General features: G+C 41.0%; 1 protein-coding gene across 1 annotated transcript in view; it reads right to left on the reverse strand.

Annotated features, from left to right (window-relative positions):
* TMEM178A (transmembrane protein 178A) overlaps positions 1-17541 on the reverse strand; it is a 43252-nt gene extending 25711 nt beyond the window's left edge. Inside the window, exon 1 of the mRNA XM_033125432.1 lies at positions 17033-17541. Coding sequence (XP_032981323.1) covers positions 17033-17432 — 400 coding nt within the window. The 5' untranslated portion in view covers positions 17433-17541. The remainder of the gene's footprint in view (positions 1-17032) is intronic.
* Positions 17542-17909: the final 368 nt, after the last annotated feature.

Below are 17909 nucleotides of genomic sequence, written 5' to 3' on the forward strand. Positions count from 1 at the left end.
CCCACATCTCCCCGTCACCCTCAAGAGCTACATAAACACAATCCTAGATGAAGCCAGAGCTGCAGATGTTAGAGCCCCTGGTTCCTGCCTGCCCAGGATGAGCTCCTGCCCTCTCCTGGGCAGGGGAGCTGTGGTCCCAGGAAAACACCAAGCCTGACTGCTTGTCTTCCTTGTGTACCCAGGAAACACAGCCAAGATCACCCCATGGGAGACTGGCCTATGTGACAATTATTTTTACTTATTTATTTTAAAACTTCAAGAAAGCTTAGAGAAACCCAGTGGTATTTTTATAGCCTAACATAACGTTCTTGGCTTTGCTGGACGGATGAGGTGAGACTATGGGGAGGGAGGATGAAAAGGTAGGAGGTTTCCCAAAATTGCCAAGCTTGCAGATTAAACAAGTGCAAATTAGTCAGTGTCCAAATTTATGCTGAAATGGACAATACTGTGCTTTGCAAGCCAATAAAGCAACATTTACATGTAAATACACAGAAAATGAATAACCAATTTACATTTTCTTAATCTACTGCAAGTGGCCCTGAGGATCAATAGGATAACAATTAACTAGAAGTTCAGCATCCATGGATCCTAATTCAACCTTGCCACTGCCAATCCCCCTGTATCTGCTTTTTCTAAAGGAGGTGGTAATGGGCTGTCACAAGAGAGAATGTCTAACAAGCCAAGGCTGTGAACAGGAAGACTGTAGGATGCCCTGCAAATGAGACCTAGCAGTGCCTGTCAATCATCTGGACACTCTCACAGACCCATCCATCTGCCCATCCGGTGACCCCTCTCTATTTCTGAGCCCTCCCATTGTCCCTCGGGGTAAGTCATTCTTACCCTGCTCTCATTCTCCTTTTCTCCTCTGGGAAGGATGGTCACAGCTTTGCATCATTCCATAAACAGGAAGTGCCATATACGTTGATACTGTAAGACTCACCTATTGCAGCACAGCCGAGCACCCCAAAGGCCTCAGGCAGTGGCAATAAAGTCCCAAAGTCTTCACTTGCAGGAGTACCTCCTGAAACCTCACCTTAAGACTATTTGTCCTAACTTCAGACATAATTCCAACTTACCTCATCTTTGGCCCCTGTTCCTAGCCCATGAGCAGCAGCAAAGTAGAGTATAAAAAGGGGCAGCTAGAGGTAGACAACGGAAGCAGAAGGAAGCAATATTTAGAAAAGCAGCAAGCATGGAAAAATCAGAACAAGCACCATCATTTTTTTAAAGGAGAGTAGACTGTGTCAATTAGTTTTGAGGCAAATAATCTACACGCCTCTATATTCCCTAAGGATACCTAGGTATTACATCATAGTTTATAATGAAAACCTTGAGTCATTAAGCCAAAGTTAAATTTAACACTCAGTTTCAGAAAGCAGAGATGTGCATAAATGCATTGAATAAATATATCCATCCAGTTAAATAAAAACAAGTTTGACGCACAGAAAGTTAGGTTTTAGCTATCTGGAAAACTTACTCTTTACTTCCTGATGCTCTAAATACATCACACAATGTAATAATTTGGAAAACTCTTAGAAATCATGAAGTCTGACCTTGCACTATTACAGTGGGAAACTGTGATCTAGAGAGGTTTAAATGACTTGCCAAGGTCCTACATGTAGCTGGAGGACCCCGGACCAGGCCTGTAGTTCCTGGTACCCAGGGTTCCTCATCTCCCCCTTGTGACATAGACACATGCCCTCTATATACAAATGGCAATTACCAGCAGTTCCAGTGTTATTCTCCTCCATCACATACGCGTATGCTTAGTCAGGGAGCACATCTCCTTTTTCTCTTTGTAAAAACTGGTTTGAGTTTTGTGGCGTGATTGTGCTGGGAACGTTTACGGTGCTTTTTCTTATATTCCATGGGTATTGCACTCCTTATCATGTGGCTACTACAGAGTAATTTCACTTCCCTAGTTCATAATCTCCCACTGATTTTGTAAGACTCTTCCCTGTTATTACTGTTTGTAAAAGGAAACAAACAAAATCACAAGAGGATGAAGAAACTTTCTAAATACATTCCCAAAGCAAGAGACCACAGTTAAGACCATTGACTGATGGCTCTCCTCTCATTCCCCATGGAATTGCCTTTCCTCCTTCCTCCCCATCACCGTTCAGTGTTGGTTAGTTGACCTTCTTTCAACTGGTTTCTTTTCCTCCTCTTAGATAGTCTTCTAAGAAAGTCCTCCAAACGACCAAAACGTTTATGACAGGCAAAGGTGAGGTGGTCCACTCAAGACCCAGACCATCTAGTCTGCCTTCTGGATATCCTACTCTGGCTCTCTCAGTAAGAACCAGCCTGACCCTGATGGGGATGGCACAGCTGACCCGTCTGCTTTGTGTGGGAGGATTTAAGTAAAAATGATTGGTCCTCTCAAGGATCAGAAGGTGAGCAGCACATCTGCCATTATAATCATTGCCATGGATGACAAAACAGGTTACCTGGGTATTTCCTTTCCTCTGCATAAAAGAGGAAATTTGGGGTCAAGGAAAGTCATGGCATGTTCAAATTTTTTTCAATAGGACTTTCAGTGAAATTAACTATTATGCCAATTACACTATGTGGTAAGCCACCTAAACTATCATTTGAGGGGAAAAAAGAAATTAAAATGAATAACCTAGATTCATAATATGAATTAAAGTGATCAAATATAACTTCTAGTGGATTATTAAATTCAGAAAGCATATCTCTAAAACTTTTGAACAAAATGAAGCATAACCCATAATTGTAGACTTCTCATTTACATCATGTGGATAATAAGAATTAAATACTCTTATGAAGGAAAAAAAGAATACACCTAAAATTTTTTTCCTGTGGTAACAAAGAAAAAGTATATGGTTTCTTTCTTTCATCAAGACCTTTTCAAAATATCTTCAAAAAAATTTTAAATGAGCAAGTAAGGCAGATTTAAATTATATTATGCGGTTTTCTAAAGGGTACTCCTCTTTTTACTCTGTTATAAACTCTAACTCGAGTTCCTAAAACCAGATATAACTTATTATTACCAATTCCCTATGAAATCACCTAAGAAGAAAAAAATTATACAGCTGAGTCCTTCCAACCAAATGGCAAACATTGCTCCTACAGAAGAGAGTTGCCAGAATAATATAGAAAGTCCTGCTTTCTCCTTTGAAACCCTCAGGAATAAAAAAGAAAATTAGCAATAAGAAAGCTTGTCACATTCAAAAGGGCAAAAGAAAGACATGTGGGTGAACAATCTGAAAACAGGAAAAGGCTCTCGAACTTGGATTATCCTAAGGCTTCCTGCTTCTAGAGAGAACTGACCTTTTTCTCTCCTTACATTTTGCTGAGTTAATTAAGCTGCTGTTATCTGGGCATTCTATAATTACAGATGGTTAATGCTGCCAGAGACCCAACAGGTTACACGGATCCAACCTCTATATTTACAAATGAGAAAAGGAAGACCTGGAGAGGTGAGGGGACTTGCCCAAGGTCATATAGCTAGTTAATAGTAGAGGGAAGAAGATGCCCCGAGTCTCCTGACTCCTGTCACCTCAATAAACTGCAAGATAAATTTGCTAGGAGGGAGATCACTTTAGAATGTCAGCAAAGCCATCGGTCTCTTGGAGAGCTAGCTGTGTGTGAGGAGTCGGAAGAACACTCCTGCGGCCCAAGTGATTCTCCAGTCTTTTTCAGTATTGGAGAGCCTCCCTAGAAACAAGGCTGATACAGCAGCAGAATAGCTCAGTGAAGAGACTGACGAAGGGCAGCAACCCAGAGTCTTTCAGCAATTCGTTCCAGCTATTCTGCTTTCAGGCCAAAGGAAGCATTGGACTTGCAACAATTGCATTGGGGAAAAAAATATATCTAATATGCCAAATCTGTACATGGAAATACTTAGAATGAACTTGACAAAACACCATCTATGTATTGAGTTCCTAATTATTTGAAAATCACCCTAGTAGGTCCTGTGAGAGAACAGAGACAAAGGAACTGTTCCTTGGAGATAGGGACTTCCTGTGGAGATAAGCATAAAAACAAGAAAACCTCAATAATAATATAATCCTTTAGTTAAGGATTCAGAACACTTTATGAGGAAAATCCCTCATAAAGGAGCACTCTATTAATTTTACACTGATTTTTTTTAATTCTTCAAAAATAAAAGCATACCACAATGTTTTTTCACATCTACTACTATTTTTTTTTAAATGCCAAGTACTTTGCCTTCTTTGAATTAATTATTAACATCCTAGTCTTTGAAAGCTGAGAATAATTCTCCCTTCTCCTTGTCCTTGAACTACATGAAAAACTCTGAAGTGGGTGAGAAGAAAATGGACCACATATGACTGATTTGAATCTAACCAATAGAATTTTTTTCAACAGCCATTCTGTAGAAAGGTCACCATGTGTCAGATACTGAGCTGGGTGGCATCTGTCCCTGGCCTTAAGGTAAGGAGAAAAATGGACAAGAAAACAAACCACAATGTAATGTAGAAAGTACTGTAATAGAAGTATGTATAAAGCACATTGGGGTCCCAGCTAATAAAGCAATTCATTCTGCAGGAAATGAGGGGCTAAAGGGAGAGTCAAAGAAATTTAGAGAGGAAATAACAATGGCACTAAGCTTTCAAGGAAGAGCGCCCAGATGGACAGGAGGTGATGAATTCCAGGCAGAGGAAACAGAATACACAATGACACAGAGAGTGAAGAACATATGTTTTGAGGGAATAGCAAATGGGCTGGTGTAGCCTGATCCTAGATTTCATGGAGAGGTGGCTGGGGTACACACAATCAGAAATGTCATTGGAAGCACACAGCAAAGGCTATTTTATGACTGCTGAAAAGTTTAGGCTTATAGCTGTGGGCAGTGAGAAACCATCAGAGATTTTTTTTCTTTTTTACCATTTTAAGTATACCATCCAACTTCATTGAGTACCTTGTGCAGCCATTCCCACTCTCTATTTCCAGACCATTTTATCAACCCAAAAGAAAACTGTGTAACCATTAAGTAGTCACTCCCTCTTCCTTCCCCCTTGTTTTCTGTCTCTGTGGGTTGGCCTGTTCTATAAATAGAATATTTCTGTAAATGGAATCATACAATACATTGCCTTCTGTGTTGTATCCGGTTTCTTTCACTTAGCAAAATGTTTTCAAGGTCCATCCATGTTGTCGCATGTGTCAGCACTTCATTCCTTTATATGGACTGAATAATGTTCCATTATATAGATAGACCACATTTGGTTTACCCATTCATCAGCTGATGGACATTTGGGTTGTATCTACCTTTTGGCTAATGTAAATACTGCTGTTATGAACATGCACATAGATTTTGTTTGAGCTTCTGGTTTCAATTCTTCTAGGTATATTCCTAAGGGTGGAACTGCTGGATCATTTGGTAATTCTGTTTCACTTATTGAGGAAACCAACAGACAGAGGTTTTTAATAGAAGAAAAAATATGATAAGATTGCATTTTAGAAAGATAAATGTACCTAATAGATATTTAAAGAAATAAGATCCCATAGAGATGGTTCTCCAAAGATCCACCAAGTAGCTGCTCATTTGCTCCTTCCTGCTTTCCTTTCTTTCCTGCCTGCTCTCTTGCTTTTTCTTTCCATTTGAACCTTCAAATTGGCATGCAATCTGGTGGTCCAAATATATGTCCACCCACATACCTTGTGGATCTACACCACCTTCTGAGGCTTCTGTGCTAAAATCCTGCTAGCTCAGCCCATCTGTAACAGTTCAGATTGTTTTCTTGCTTTGAAATTCCTGCTCTAAAGAGGTATCAAGCTTTAATATATAGGCCTCTTGGTTTCAAATGACAGGTCCAAGAGGAGCACAGCAATTCCATCAGGAAACGTGAGGTGCCCTGCAGTGGTTTCACACAAACATCCTGACAAGAAGTCTGGGGTTCATCTTAATACACTCTCCCTCCATCCCACGCCTCCAAACAGAGAATCACACGCTGCTAAACAACCCCTTTCTCAGGTGACCTTCCAGGTTTGCAATTTTGAAAGCAAATAATTCTTTACAGAAATTTCAAGGATTATTCAAGCCCAATACAGACACAAGTGGCTTTTTTTGAAATCGGTCAGTTTCTGAAATTTTGAACATGTGCCTCTATCAAGACACCAGGACACAGGCAATAGCAAAGAGTGATTTTCTAATTTTCTTTCTCAAAGATGCCACCCCCTACCCCCACCAGTAAAGATAGAAGTTAATCACTGGAGACAACTCTAAACTCTTATCAGCCCAGAGACAGTATCAGAGGAAGCTGCATTAAAAAAAAAAAAAAGTGCTAAAACTAATCCTTATCTACCATGAATTTCCCCATGTATTTGCCTTCCCACAATTTGCCAGCCCTAGAAACTCAAAGTCCTTTTCCTTTGTCTTGTCATTTCTCAAAAAATGTATTGTTCCTTTGATAAGATGCTACACAAGCCCAAGCTTTAACCACCTCTTTGAGTTATTCATCTCTGAGTACTCCCATGTATATATGCATGATACATATGTTAAACTTCTGTTCGTTTTTTGCTCATTAATCTGTCTTTTGACAGTCTAATTTATAGGGTCCAAGCCAGGGAATTTAGGAGTGTAGAGGGCAAAAAATGTTTTTCCTCCCCTACACCCATCAGGGCAGGATGTGGAAAGAGAACATAGTAAATCTGGAATAGCTACAGGAAATCTGGGTTCTCCTCTCACTCTTGTTTTACCTATGGAATGACCACAGGTAGGACAGGACTGCCATGTAGATTTCTCTGCTGTGACAGTCACCATGGTTGTGTACACAACAGTCATACTTTCTTCGCTAACAAAAGCCGGATTTTTTCCAGGTGTCAGGCAGCCAAGTGCTTCCTGGGGAGACTGGGACCTTCCCCAGCACCATGGAGGAAGCTTGACTGATCTAAAGGAATTATGATAATTCCATTCCACTTGCCAGGGATTGGCTTAGGAATGGTCATGTGACATAATTCTGACCAATGAGACCTGTGAGAAGTCTGCTCAGAGACTTCTGGAAAATTGCATTTATTGTAAAAAGGGTTCACAAAAAAGGGGCATGGCCTCTCCAGCTTCCTAGTCTTTAAACTCTTGTGTTGTGTGAGGCAGAGATTCATTGCACTACTGTGAGCAGGAAGAGAGAAGCCTGAAGGCAAATCATCCATGTTGGGGCTACTAACGCCCAACGGCATTGAATCTTTAATCACCCCAAGTACAGGCTTCCTCCAGACTTCTTGTTATGGGAGCTAATACATTTTCCTTGTAGGTTAAGCCATTTTCATTTGGGTTTTCTGTTATTTGGCACTAAAATATCCTTTACTGATAAACCCACCTGTATGAGTGGATAAATGTTTATCAAGCACTTTCATTAATTGTGTTTTTAAATATTAGACCCACAACCTAAATTATGTTTCATACTTATCAGAAATGCTGCTGTACCTGACCTTTTCAGAAATAAAAACAACTCCAGAAAACTACATATATGGGAGAATACTTGGCCAGGAAAAAAAAAGAAAAGTCTGCCATTTTAACCTGCAAATAGAACTAGAAGAGTGCTACAACAAGAACCTGTGATAATTTAGAAATGAAAACCTGCTCTAAAAAACACCCATACCACAAATTTTCAAAATGAAAATCTGGGCCTCTTAGTTAGCAGCACTCAATTGCCCCCATGGCATCATCAAAATATTACTGCGGAATCATCTATCTGTGTGGTTTAGAGAATAGAGAACTTCTCTGCTTAATGCCTCTCAGGGCCTCTCAGACACTTTTGTTTTAATAACTCTGTCATATTTGGAGGGCATGCAAAACTGTGACCTTTTATGATTTCTCCTGTCATTAAAAAAAAAAAATATTTCCCAAATCAGGTATATTGGGATCAGTTCAGAAGACTAACAGGTCATGAATTATTTGTACAGCTCCCAACTTTCCAAATCAATGATTATACCTGGGGATGACTGAAGCACCCATGCTCACAATATCCATCAGCTCCCCTTAAACCCCCACCCCTAAAAAATACCCCGTCTGGATAAAGTCTCCACCCCCACTGCCAATCATATTGCTGTCTCTAAGCCCCTTCTACAAGATTGCAGGGCCTGCCTGTCCAAATGATAGACTCTGTTTCGTAAATTAAAACTAATTCGAGATTATGCTTATAACAACATCCCTTCCCTCCCAGGCATTCTGATAATACGCTTTGGGAAAGCAAAGAATGGGGTTAGAGGTGGCACACTAGAAATTTCATGTAATTGACAGGAGTTTACAAACAAGTGAAAATCATCTATCAAGGGCATAATAGTAAAAAAAAAAAAAAAAAGGGTAAGGATAACGACTCAAAGTTCCTTTCAACTCTATGAGTCTCTGATTCTACAGGTGCTCACCCGTTTTCCTCCTACCATTTTGAGTTTCAGAAAGAAAAGGTACCCTTGAGGGAAAAAAAGAAAGAGACACAACATGACTTGAATGCTTCTTCAGTGGACATCTTCTGGCTGGATTTTATCTTTTACTGCTGAATACTAAACAGTTTCCTTGTGTCTTTTGTTTGTGACCAACACCTGAACAAAAAGACAGCATTTTTCCAAAACATTCACATTAGTAGTCATTGTTTGTCCTGTCAATCTTGAGTTCAGCTTATCTTTTCATTTTTCTAGTATTTGTTAGTTTTAGGTTCCTTCAACCAATACTTCTATTGCCTGAACACCAAACTAAAGTTTCCCTACAATATGTTAAATGCTAAAGATTAAATCACCTGGATTAAGTGATTCTTAAGTAACAGTGGCATGAAATAAACACTGAGTTTCAACTGGCTGAGACTCAGTTATTCCCATTGGCCGTTATATTTTTGGTTTCTTCCCCCTACAGTTTATTTCCCATGTCAAATTGTCACTCTGATGATCCGGTTCATAATTTTTTAATCACATGACAAGTGATCTATTCTGTTGTTTTTCAGGATAAGTTCACTGAGTACCATTGAACAGGATGCAGATACTTAAAATTCCATGACAACTGTAAACATTACTGTGAGCAATTTTCAAAATTGTAAGAGGTTAAGAAATGGCATTCAAACCCAAATTAACCAACAGCACTCCCCCACCAATTCCCACCCCAGGCTTCCTTACTGCTCTGGGTGTGCTTAAGGAAAGCACAACCTCGTGGGAGAAGGAGGACAGAGCACCCATGTTTGTCACTAAGTAGCCTCTTATTTTCAAAAGCATTTCTTTTCCAACACTCACTAGTAACATGTGTTGGCTGACTGTTGAGTGAAGCAAATGCTCACATCCCCTACACCAAATAAAAATTCCTTAAAATGTAGACAAAGGAGATCAAAGCCAAATACAGCCTCCCACATCCCACTCCCCACACCCCCTACGCTGCCTGTTCCACTGTTATAGAGTCTAAGTCTGCAAACCAGGGCTTACTAGCATGGCAGATGAAAGCATCAGTGTTGATTTGCAGTTCGGTGACCTGTTGTAAAGGGACAGGTAAGCCTTTTGGAATTATCTATATATTCAGAATTTCCCACTTGTATTTCTGGAATCTCTTCCCTGTCTACTACCTGCATAGTAACAAATAACTTGGAGAAACCAAAAGGGAACATATTATATCCTTTAGCTCCTTAGAGGAGAAATGAGTTGATTGAGTTTTCACCAATGAACAAAATATTAAAAACTCTGAACACTGGGGGACATCCAGAAAGTTAATAGAAAATAATTCAATGTGTCCTCAGTAATTCAAGATAACAGGAATTAAAATATGGTTTGTATTGTTCCCCATTTTTTTTTTTCACTTGCTAATGCATTCCCTGATGGGTGCCCCGTGACATTTTTGTTTGGTCTGCAATCAGCTTATCTGGCTGAGTTACAAGAAAGATGGAGTACAGCGTGTAGTTTCCAGTCACTCTGCAGCAAACAAAGGCTGTCAGCTTCATGCCGGCTCTCTCATGCTCCAAGAAGTTCAGATACTTCCTTTTAGTTAAAACTTTGAAATAAAACAGATTAATCACTGCAATCACTTTTAACCACAGGGAAATACTATAAGAGAGCCAAAAAAAAATAAACTCTCGTGAATTTTACCAGGTTTTGAAGATAAAGTCCAAACAGCTTTATTTTGATACAAATCTTTACAACCAGTTGTGGAAAGCTTTCAACAATATCAGTGGGGTGGTGCTTTTTAAAAATAGTAACTCTAGAAAATGCAATTTTTTTAAACCTAAAGTAGGTCTACATAATTAAAATGATCTTATCTGAATTGCCTCCCAAATATTGAGCTAATGTTTTACTACAAAATAGACAGATTTCCTGTTTGCATTATTTGCCAATCCTCCAGTTTGGTTTTCAACTATTTCCTTCCATTTCACCAGTTGTTTTTGCAAATGGGTGGGAAATGAGGAGGATGACCAAATCTGATTATTTTTATTCTTATAACCAGCAAATAATGCAAGAAAATGAGCCCCAGATGTTCACACAGTTGAGTATTAAAGGACAGAGCTCCCTGAAAGATAAGGTGGACATGGAAAGGTGGGCTCTGGGAATAAGAAGACAGACAATCCAAGGTCACAGTTTGCTTGGCAGAGGTCACAGATCAGTAATCTGGGGTATACTGCACAGCAGGTATATTCAAAGATGAAAGGAGAGTTCATTCTTGGTAACTGTTGGAAAAACCCTGAGATCCGCCTAAATTCCTTCAATGTTCCCATTCCTCATGGTTTCCCACTTTGTATTGATATAGGGAGTCTGGGTTATTCCCTCAAAGGAATGTAATGTCCAGATGCTCCCCCAACAAAAGCTTATCTTCTATGGCAATCAAGAACACTTGCAATTATGAGCAGTCTGCCTGATGGAGGTTGAGGGCTCTTTTGAAGCTTTGAAGAAGAAAAATCAGTAGCTAAGGAAAAAAATCACAGCAACTCGGGTATAATTGGATGTGAACTTTCTATGACATAGCAAAAACTCTTTTTTCCCCTTCTCAATTCCTGCTAAATGTTACCCATGAAACATGGTGGATACAAATGTCATTGATTCTGGCAATTTTGATCACAAACCACTTAAAACACCATCAACTTTTGTGTTTATAAATTACTTTAAAAGACAATTTATGTGTGCAAATGGAAAGCATAGAAGCAAATATCTTTTTTTGATAGGAGAGTAGCAAGTAAGAATTTAATTTCTATTCAACATAACCTTCAGGAGTGTTAGCAATAGAATGTGTCGGAATACAGAATATCACACTTGGGTACGGCGAGCCTCAAAACACTGTGGGATAAAACTACAAATCTCATCATTAAGTAGTATGAGCTGGCAGTTGTTTAATTGAAAAGGGTTCATTTATTCCTCTGTCTAATGTCTGAAATGATACAGAAACAAAATGCATATTCTTCTCTCCCCTGTGTGTGATGTAACAGCGCACTGGGAGACTCACCATAAATTTCAGCCATGACAGGAAAAATCACTCCTTCCTTTGCCCAGATGAGCAACTTGGCAATGCTAATGAACCTTGAGAACAGCAGTCTTCAACGTGGAGTTGTGTACATGCCCTCAGGCTACACAAGCAATCCTTTGGAATGCGGGGTGAAATAGTTGAACTGCCATTTATATCTATTTATTACCACATCCCTTCAAAATTTGCTTTTGTCTGTGTTTTACGATGGATGTGTTCGTACAGCCTATGCACGTGACTGAAAAATGAATAAATATAAATTATGTAGAGTGGTGCTCAAAACAATTTTGGAGACCACTTGCCTTGAGAAATAAAGAAAGAAAAAGGAAGTCTTAATGATATCCCCAGCACTCCCAAAAGTTTTGCCAAAAGCATCTTCTGGTCCAAGAGAAGGTCAGAGGATAATATTTGAACTGATGGGTCAGGGGGGAGAAACAGTGTTCGCCTCTCAGCTTTCCTAGGTATATCTGCTCTTGGGAGATAATTATTCCAACACAAATGATACTTTGGTCTACAAATGAGCTGAAGAAAATCATCAATCTATTTCTGTGTCAGGTAGAACTTGGTGGGTCCTGTACGGACTATTAATTTCATGGAAAATAAGCAACAGGAGAAACAGATAAATCATTAGCAGAGTGAAAAACAGACCCAATGAATTCCTACCAATTCTCCAACTTTTTTTTTTGTTGCAGAGAGCAAAATGACAAAGTATTTATGTCCCATTGCCTTTGATATCTCTGTTTATCTCATTAGAGGAAAAATGCTTCTGAAACCACAAGGACATGTTCTATTTCAAGTTTCAAGAATTCAGTCCCCAATGATTTATACAAGTTAACATTAGGCATACAGAATTATAATCTTCATATTTCTGAAATTCTATCATTTTAAATTTCATAAAAACAAAACACTACAGCATTAATTTTCCTTTAGTTTATTGCAGGCAATATATAATATTAGAATTTGATTTACATAAATGAGGTACACATATTTGAAAAAGTAATGTTAATTGTTTTTAATGAAAAATTTTAATTAAAAAAAAATTTTAAAGTAAAGTTAAGCCTGGCAAGAACAGTTGGAACTTTTGATATAATTTCAATGACTAATTCCTATTCAAACTTAATTTCTCCAAAGTTCTACATAATGTATTCACTAGTCTCATCAATGTTTATTTATGAAAGTCAGGGTTTTCAGTAACTGAAAGAAGCATTATATAATCTTTCCAAGTGCGTCTCCTTCCATCTGTCCTCCTGTTTTACTGTTCATCCAGCAGTTTAAACATAAGAATCACACTTGGAACAGAACGACTGGGCGTCCCCCAAAGGGTACAGCACTCCCTCACTTTGCACTGTGTTCTCTGTCATTTACCTACCAATGCAAGCAGTCTTCCAAAGTGCTCATTCCATAACTTACTAAGTGTAGTTACTATAAAATCCATTAGAAAATAAATCCACTACTTGACATAAACTCAATGAGGGCAGGCATTTTTATCCATTTTGTTCACTCTTGTATCTTCTGCACCCAGAACAATTCCTGACTCTCAATATCTATCCGTTGAGTAAATAAATTGGGGGAATGAATGAAATATTATCAGCTCCATTTGACAGATTAACTAAGACCCAGAGAATTTCATAAAGGTAGTAGGTGGTAGGGCCATAATTTAATGGAAGCCAACCTCCAAGACAGGGAGGTGATGTGGAATGAAGAACCTATCTTTAGGTCATCTCCTCTCATTTCCTGGGCTCCTTACACAATCTGTGCCACACACCCCTGCCTTACTGACTTTCTGTGACTTTCACACATAAGAAAGGCTTCTTTCGCACCCTTGGCAGGCCCAGTGTCCAGCTTTAAGTCCATTTTCACAAGTTCCTTACTACTAGGCTCCCTCAACCTACCCCGCTTATTGCTGAGTGGAAGATAACTTCATTTGCATACTTATCGGAGACAGTTTCTACTTTGACCAGCAAAGCTTCCTTAGCATCAAAAGTTAGCTGCAAGAAAGGCCTATATGAAAGTATAATTTAGAGTCAATTGACCAACGCAAATACAAAAGAACTCCCACCTATGTAGCCAAAATCTTCCTAATATTACCTGGCACATAATAGGCTTTCCATGGGCATTTATTGCATCAGGCAGTAAACTATGGAAATAGAGTGCAGACCTAGTATCTCTAAAGCCTTTGTAATTTCTCATGTTATCCGAGTGGGCAAGACAGTGAAATGTGGATTGGTCAACATAGTGTGAGTAGCAGGACTTGTGGCTGGAAATACAATTGTATTCAAACTGTGCTGGTGAATGGTCATTTGTCAGCCTGAGAGAATAGCACAGGGTTTTTTCTAGTCTTGCTTCTTAATGGGTTTATCAATAAAGTCACCGCCATTCTCATTGAGGTAGCTGGTTGAAGGTCCAATCTAGAACTTTGAGGATCACTCTGGGCTACAAGTGAACTAGAATCATAATGAAAGGGTAACAATCAGACTTGGATGGTTTTTTCCAAATACTTGTCCCGTTGAGAGAAATGTTTTTCTGGCTCATGTGATTTCTCTTAAGTAGATTAATACTACAAAGTCTACACACTTCATTTCTAAACAATCTCTCATTGTCCACATTGAATGTTTGTCTCCTCTACATCTCTCAAAAATACCTGCCTCCAGTAACAGGAAATGCAAACAATTCCAGTTGTGAGAATGTTTTCCATATTATCAACTCTACATTTTCCTCTGCAACTTTCACCCACCTCCTGGCTTTGCTCTCTAAGTCCAAATGAAGAAAGGCTGACCTTTTTTTTTTCCTCAAAAGCTCACTAAATATGCCAGGTGGTTCTTGTGACCCTTTCCCAGTCCTCACCACTCTCCCATTTGAGTCTCTTTTTCTTCATTCCCTATTATTAAAATTTCTACATGTTAGGACTCATAAACAAGATAATTCAGAAAAGAAAGTAAGAATGGAACTTGGGACCCTAGTTATCTAGTTTTTTTAATTAGATGTGATGTAAAATTCTAATTAATGTGTGACTCATTTAAGAAATTCATACCACAGCCACTAATGTCAGATGCCAAAACAAAGGTAATAATGTTTACCTACTACGATTGCCAAAGTCACCTGTGAGAAAGGAAAATGTTAGTGATGTTTTCCTTTCTCAAATTATTCATAGCTGTTCATTTTAAAGCTATGTCACCCTTTCACTTCACAGATGATGAAACAAATCCAGAGGAGTTGTGGAACTATCCCAAGGTAGGTGAGGAGCAATGTTAAAAGCACTTCAGGCATTTTTGGCCATCTTCCAAATAACAAATTATGGCCCTATAATGTACTGACGTCTGTCATTTTCTCCAAACTCCTCATGTCTTAATAATGTCAGCTCATTAACTTCCCAGGAAACTAAATTTACATTGTTATTACTACAACAATCATAGAATTCAGAACTAGAAAATTCTTTTAAAAATAGAATTTTTTAAAGAATTCCTAATACTACAGACAAGAAACTGAAGGCCAAAGATGCCCGCACACCTGTTGGAGACCACACTGCAAATGACCAGCAGAGCCAGCAACAAAGCCCATGTCTTCTGATTACAACCTAGAACTTTTTAGTGTTCTGTACAAAGGATTAGCTAAACATCATTGATATTATAAACCTGAGTTTGTTTTAATCTAAAACATTGCATTCATCACATAAAAATAGAATTCCTCTAACTAGTATACAAATTCCGTCTTATGAAAGTACTACTCGTAGGCTGGACAACCATTTGTCAGAAAGATTGTAGAAGAAGGGAATTGAACAACGGGTGGTAGGTTGGATTCAATGACCTCTAATGTCTCTTCTATCTTTAGGATTTGACTCTGGACTGCCCAGGAGCTGGGCACCTCAGCCAGCCAGGGCACCTGAACAGGTGGGGAATGTACTGTGTCCAGGAACAGGGTCCCTCTCCTGCTATTGGGTTGGACTCTGCCCCGATGTTGCAGGCATTATTCTATATCCAATTTACATGCAATCAAATACTCTAGGCATAGAAAGAATGGAAAGAAATGCAGGTCTTTTCCAAAGACAGACTACACTGCTTAGCGTTCAAAATTGCCTTGCCTAAATGAGCATTCCATAACAAGCCTCCAAATTCAGCTTTTACGGTTTATTCATGTACTATGTTACTATCAGAATTAATTATGCAGCATCTTTATGAGGAAAAATCAGATTTGGATGCAAGTTAGGAGAGGAAAGAAAAAGGTGCACTTTTTCTTTATAGGAAAAGTTACTATATCTGACTCCCCCCAAAAGCTCTGGAGTCCTTCCATGCACAGACAGGTTTCAGATGGCAGTCCCCAGCTGAGCTAGCCATGGGAAGGAGGAAGTTGACATGCTTGAGAAATGAAGAATATGCCGACTAATAAGATTCTGACGGCCAAAATATTATTAACCCCTTCCTTTCTGAGTAATTCCATTCCAAACTGTAATTCAACACAAGTCTGTTCTTTTGCTTTCCTGAGTGGCTACTAAATAATAAAATGTACTGGTTGCAGACTTTTTCCTTTTTTTGCAGTAATGAATCCAAGGGAAAGATGGTTTTCTTTTCATCTCAAAGAAAAAGAATTTATATTAAGGGTGGAGCTCTGCAATTTAGAAGGAAGCTTTCCCCATAGGATTGTCACAATGAATATTTTTACATGAGATTACCAAAAAAACATCAAACTGTCTGATTACATGCATGGGGACCAGGTGTTGCATAGGTTTCATAAGAGTACATTGATGCTCTACAACTCAGTGCCAAATAACAAAACAACAACCAAAACAGCCCCACAAGGTATCACAAACACATAAAAGAGTGATTATGTAGAGGTTCCATGTGCAAATCCAGAAAGCTACACTTTGAAGGATTTGGGCATGTTCTCTCCTCTCCTCACACTCGTGTGCCCAGACATTGGGAAGGTTGAAAAAAGTGGATGTCCTATCTGAGTCCAGCTTCCTCCACCCATGCACGGTATTTTTGCATGCATGGTGTATTTGCGCTCTAATCCATAAGAACCCTGCACTTGGGGGATTTGCAAGAATAGTCCTCCGGCCTCCTTAGTTCCCCATTAACCTGCCAGCTACTACATCAGTTCCATCTGTTACCAACTTCAGCTCGACACAAGAAAAAGCCCCTTTCCCCCACTTCGGAGGTTTGCACCCCTTTTCTTCCAAAGGTTTTTCTCAAAAGAAAGCACAACTTGAGGGAAGGAGCTCGACTGGGAAAGGTCAGGTCTTTTTGATTGTTACCCCATAGGGAGCAGCTTCAAGAAAATCGACACATGCATTCCAAGTCAGGCAGGTGTACAGGCAGCGAAGGATGAGCGGAGAGGGGAAGGAGGCAAAGGAAGAAAAGAAGCAGATAAAGGCGGGGGTCGGGGGGCGCTAAAGCACGGACTTAAAGGAAGGGGGGAAAGGAAGAACAGGGTGAAAAGGAAAGAAGAGTCATGGAAAGAAAGAAGAGCGAGAGAGAGAAGAAAGAAGGAATGAGGGATAAAGAAAGGAGGCGGCGGGGAGGGATGAAAGAATGTGCCTGGGAGCGGAGTGCGGGGACGCGGCGGGGAGGTGGTGGCTGCAGGCACCGGCGCGCCCCTGGGGAGCCGCGGGCTGTGCTCCGCGCGCGGGCCGCTCACCTTTCAAGATGAGGGTGTCAATGTCGCGGTCGATGCCCAGGAAGTAGCACTTCCTCCAGAGGCCCGAGTAGGTGGCGAAGAGCGGCCGGCCGCACTCGGCGTCCAGCCCGCCGAGCCCCAGCAGGGAGCGCCAGGACTCCGGGTCCGTGCGCCCGGGGCCGCCCGGGAGCAGCCGGCGCCCCAGTGGGGGCGAGTCCCGCAGCGGCAGGTGAGACAGCGGCATCAGACGGTTCTTCTGGTCCGGGGGATCGGCGCCCGACCGGCTGCGCTCGCAGCTCTCCTTGTGGCGCCGGGGGTCGGTCTCGTACCAGTGGTCGGTGAAGATGGCCGTGACGAGCAGCCCCAGGGAGCAGAGGCTGAGGCCGAGGCTGAACGCCGTGATGAGCGCCCGCGGCTCCATGGCTCCCCGCCCCGCCGCAGCCGCCGGTGGGCTCGCGCGCGCCGCCAGACACAATGCACTTGGCCTCAGCTCTCCTCCGCGCTGCCTCCCGCGCCCCCCCTGCCCCCCACCTCCCTCCCGCGGCCTCCCCGCCCCCGGCTGCCGGCCCGCAGCTCCCTCTCCGCCTTGCTTCTTTCTCTCTCCTCCCCACTGCCCTCCCGCCCTCTCAGCGGCCCCCAGTCTCCTCGCCTGTCCCCAGCGGAGAGCACTTTCTGGCCCTCCTCCTCTTCGCCAGCCCCCCGGTCTCACTCTGTTCCCCCACCCCCCGCTCACTCTCCTCGCCCCTCTTCCTTCCTCCAGATCTGACAGTCCTCACTTCTCTCCAGTGGTCCCCCTTCCCTTTTTAATCCTCCTCGCCGCCCTCACTTTTCTTCCTTATCTTCCTCTCTTCTTTTAACCCTGTCCCTACTTACCCCTTACTTTTCGTCAACTCTTCCA

Source organism: Rhinolophus ferrumequinum, chromosome 13, assembly GCF_004115265.2.
Source record: "Rhinolophus ferrumequinum isolate MPI-CBG mRhiFer1 chromosome 13, mRhiFer1_v1.p, whole genome shotgun sequence".
In the NCBI taxonomy this organism is placed as follows: domain Eukaryota; kingdom Metazoa; phylum Chordata; class Mammalia; order Chiroptera; family Rhinolophidae; genus Rhinolophus; species Rhinolophus ferrumequinum.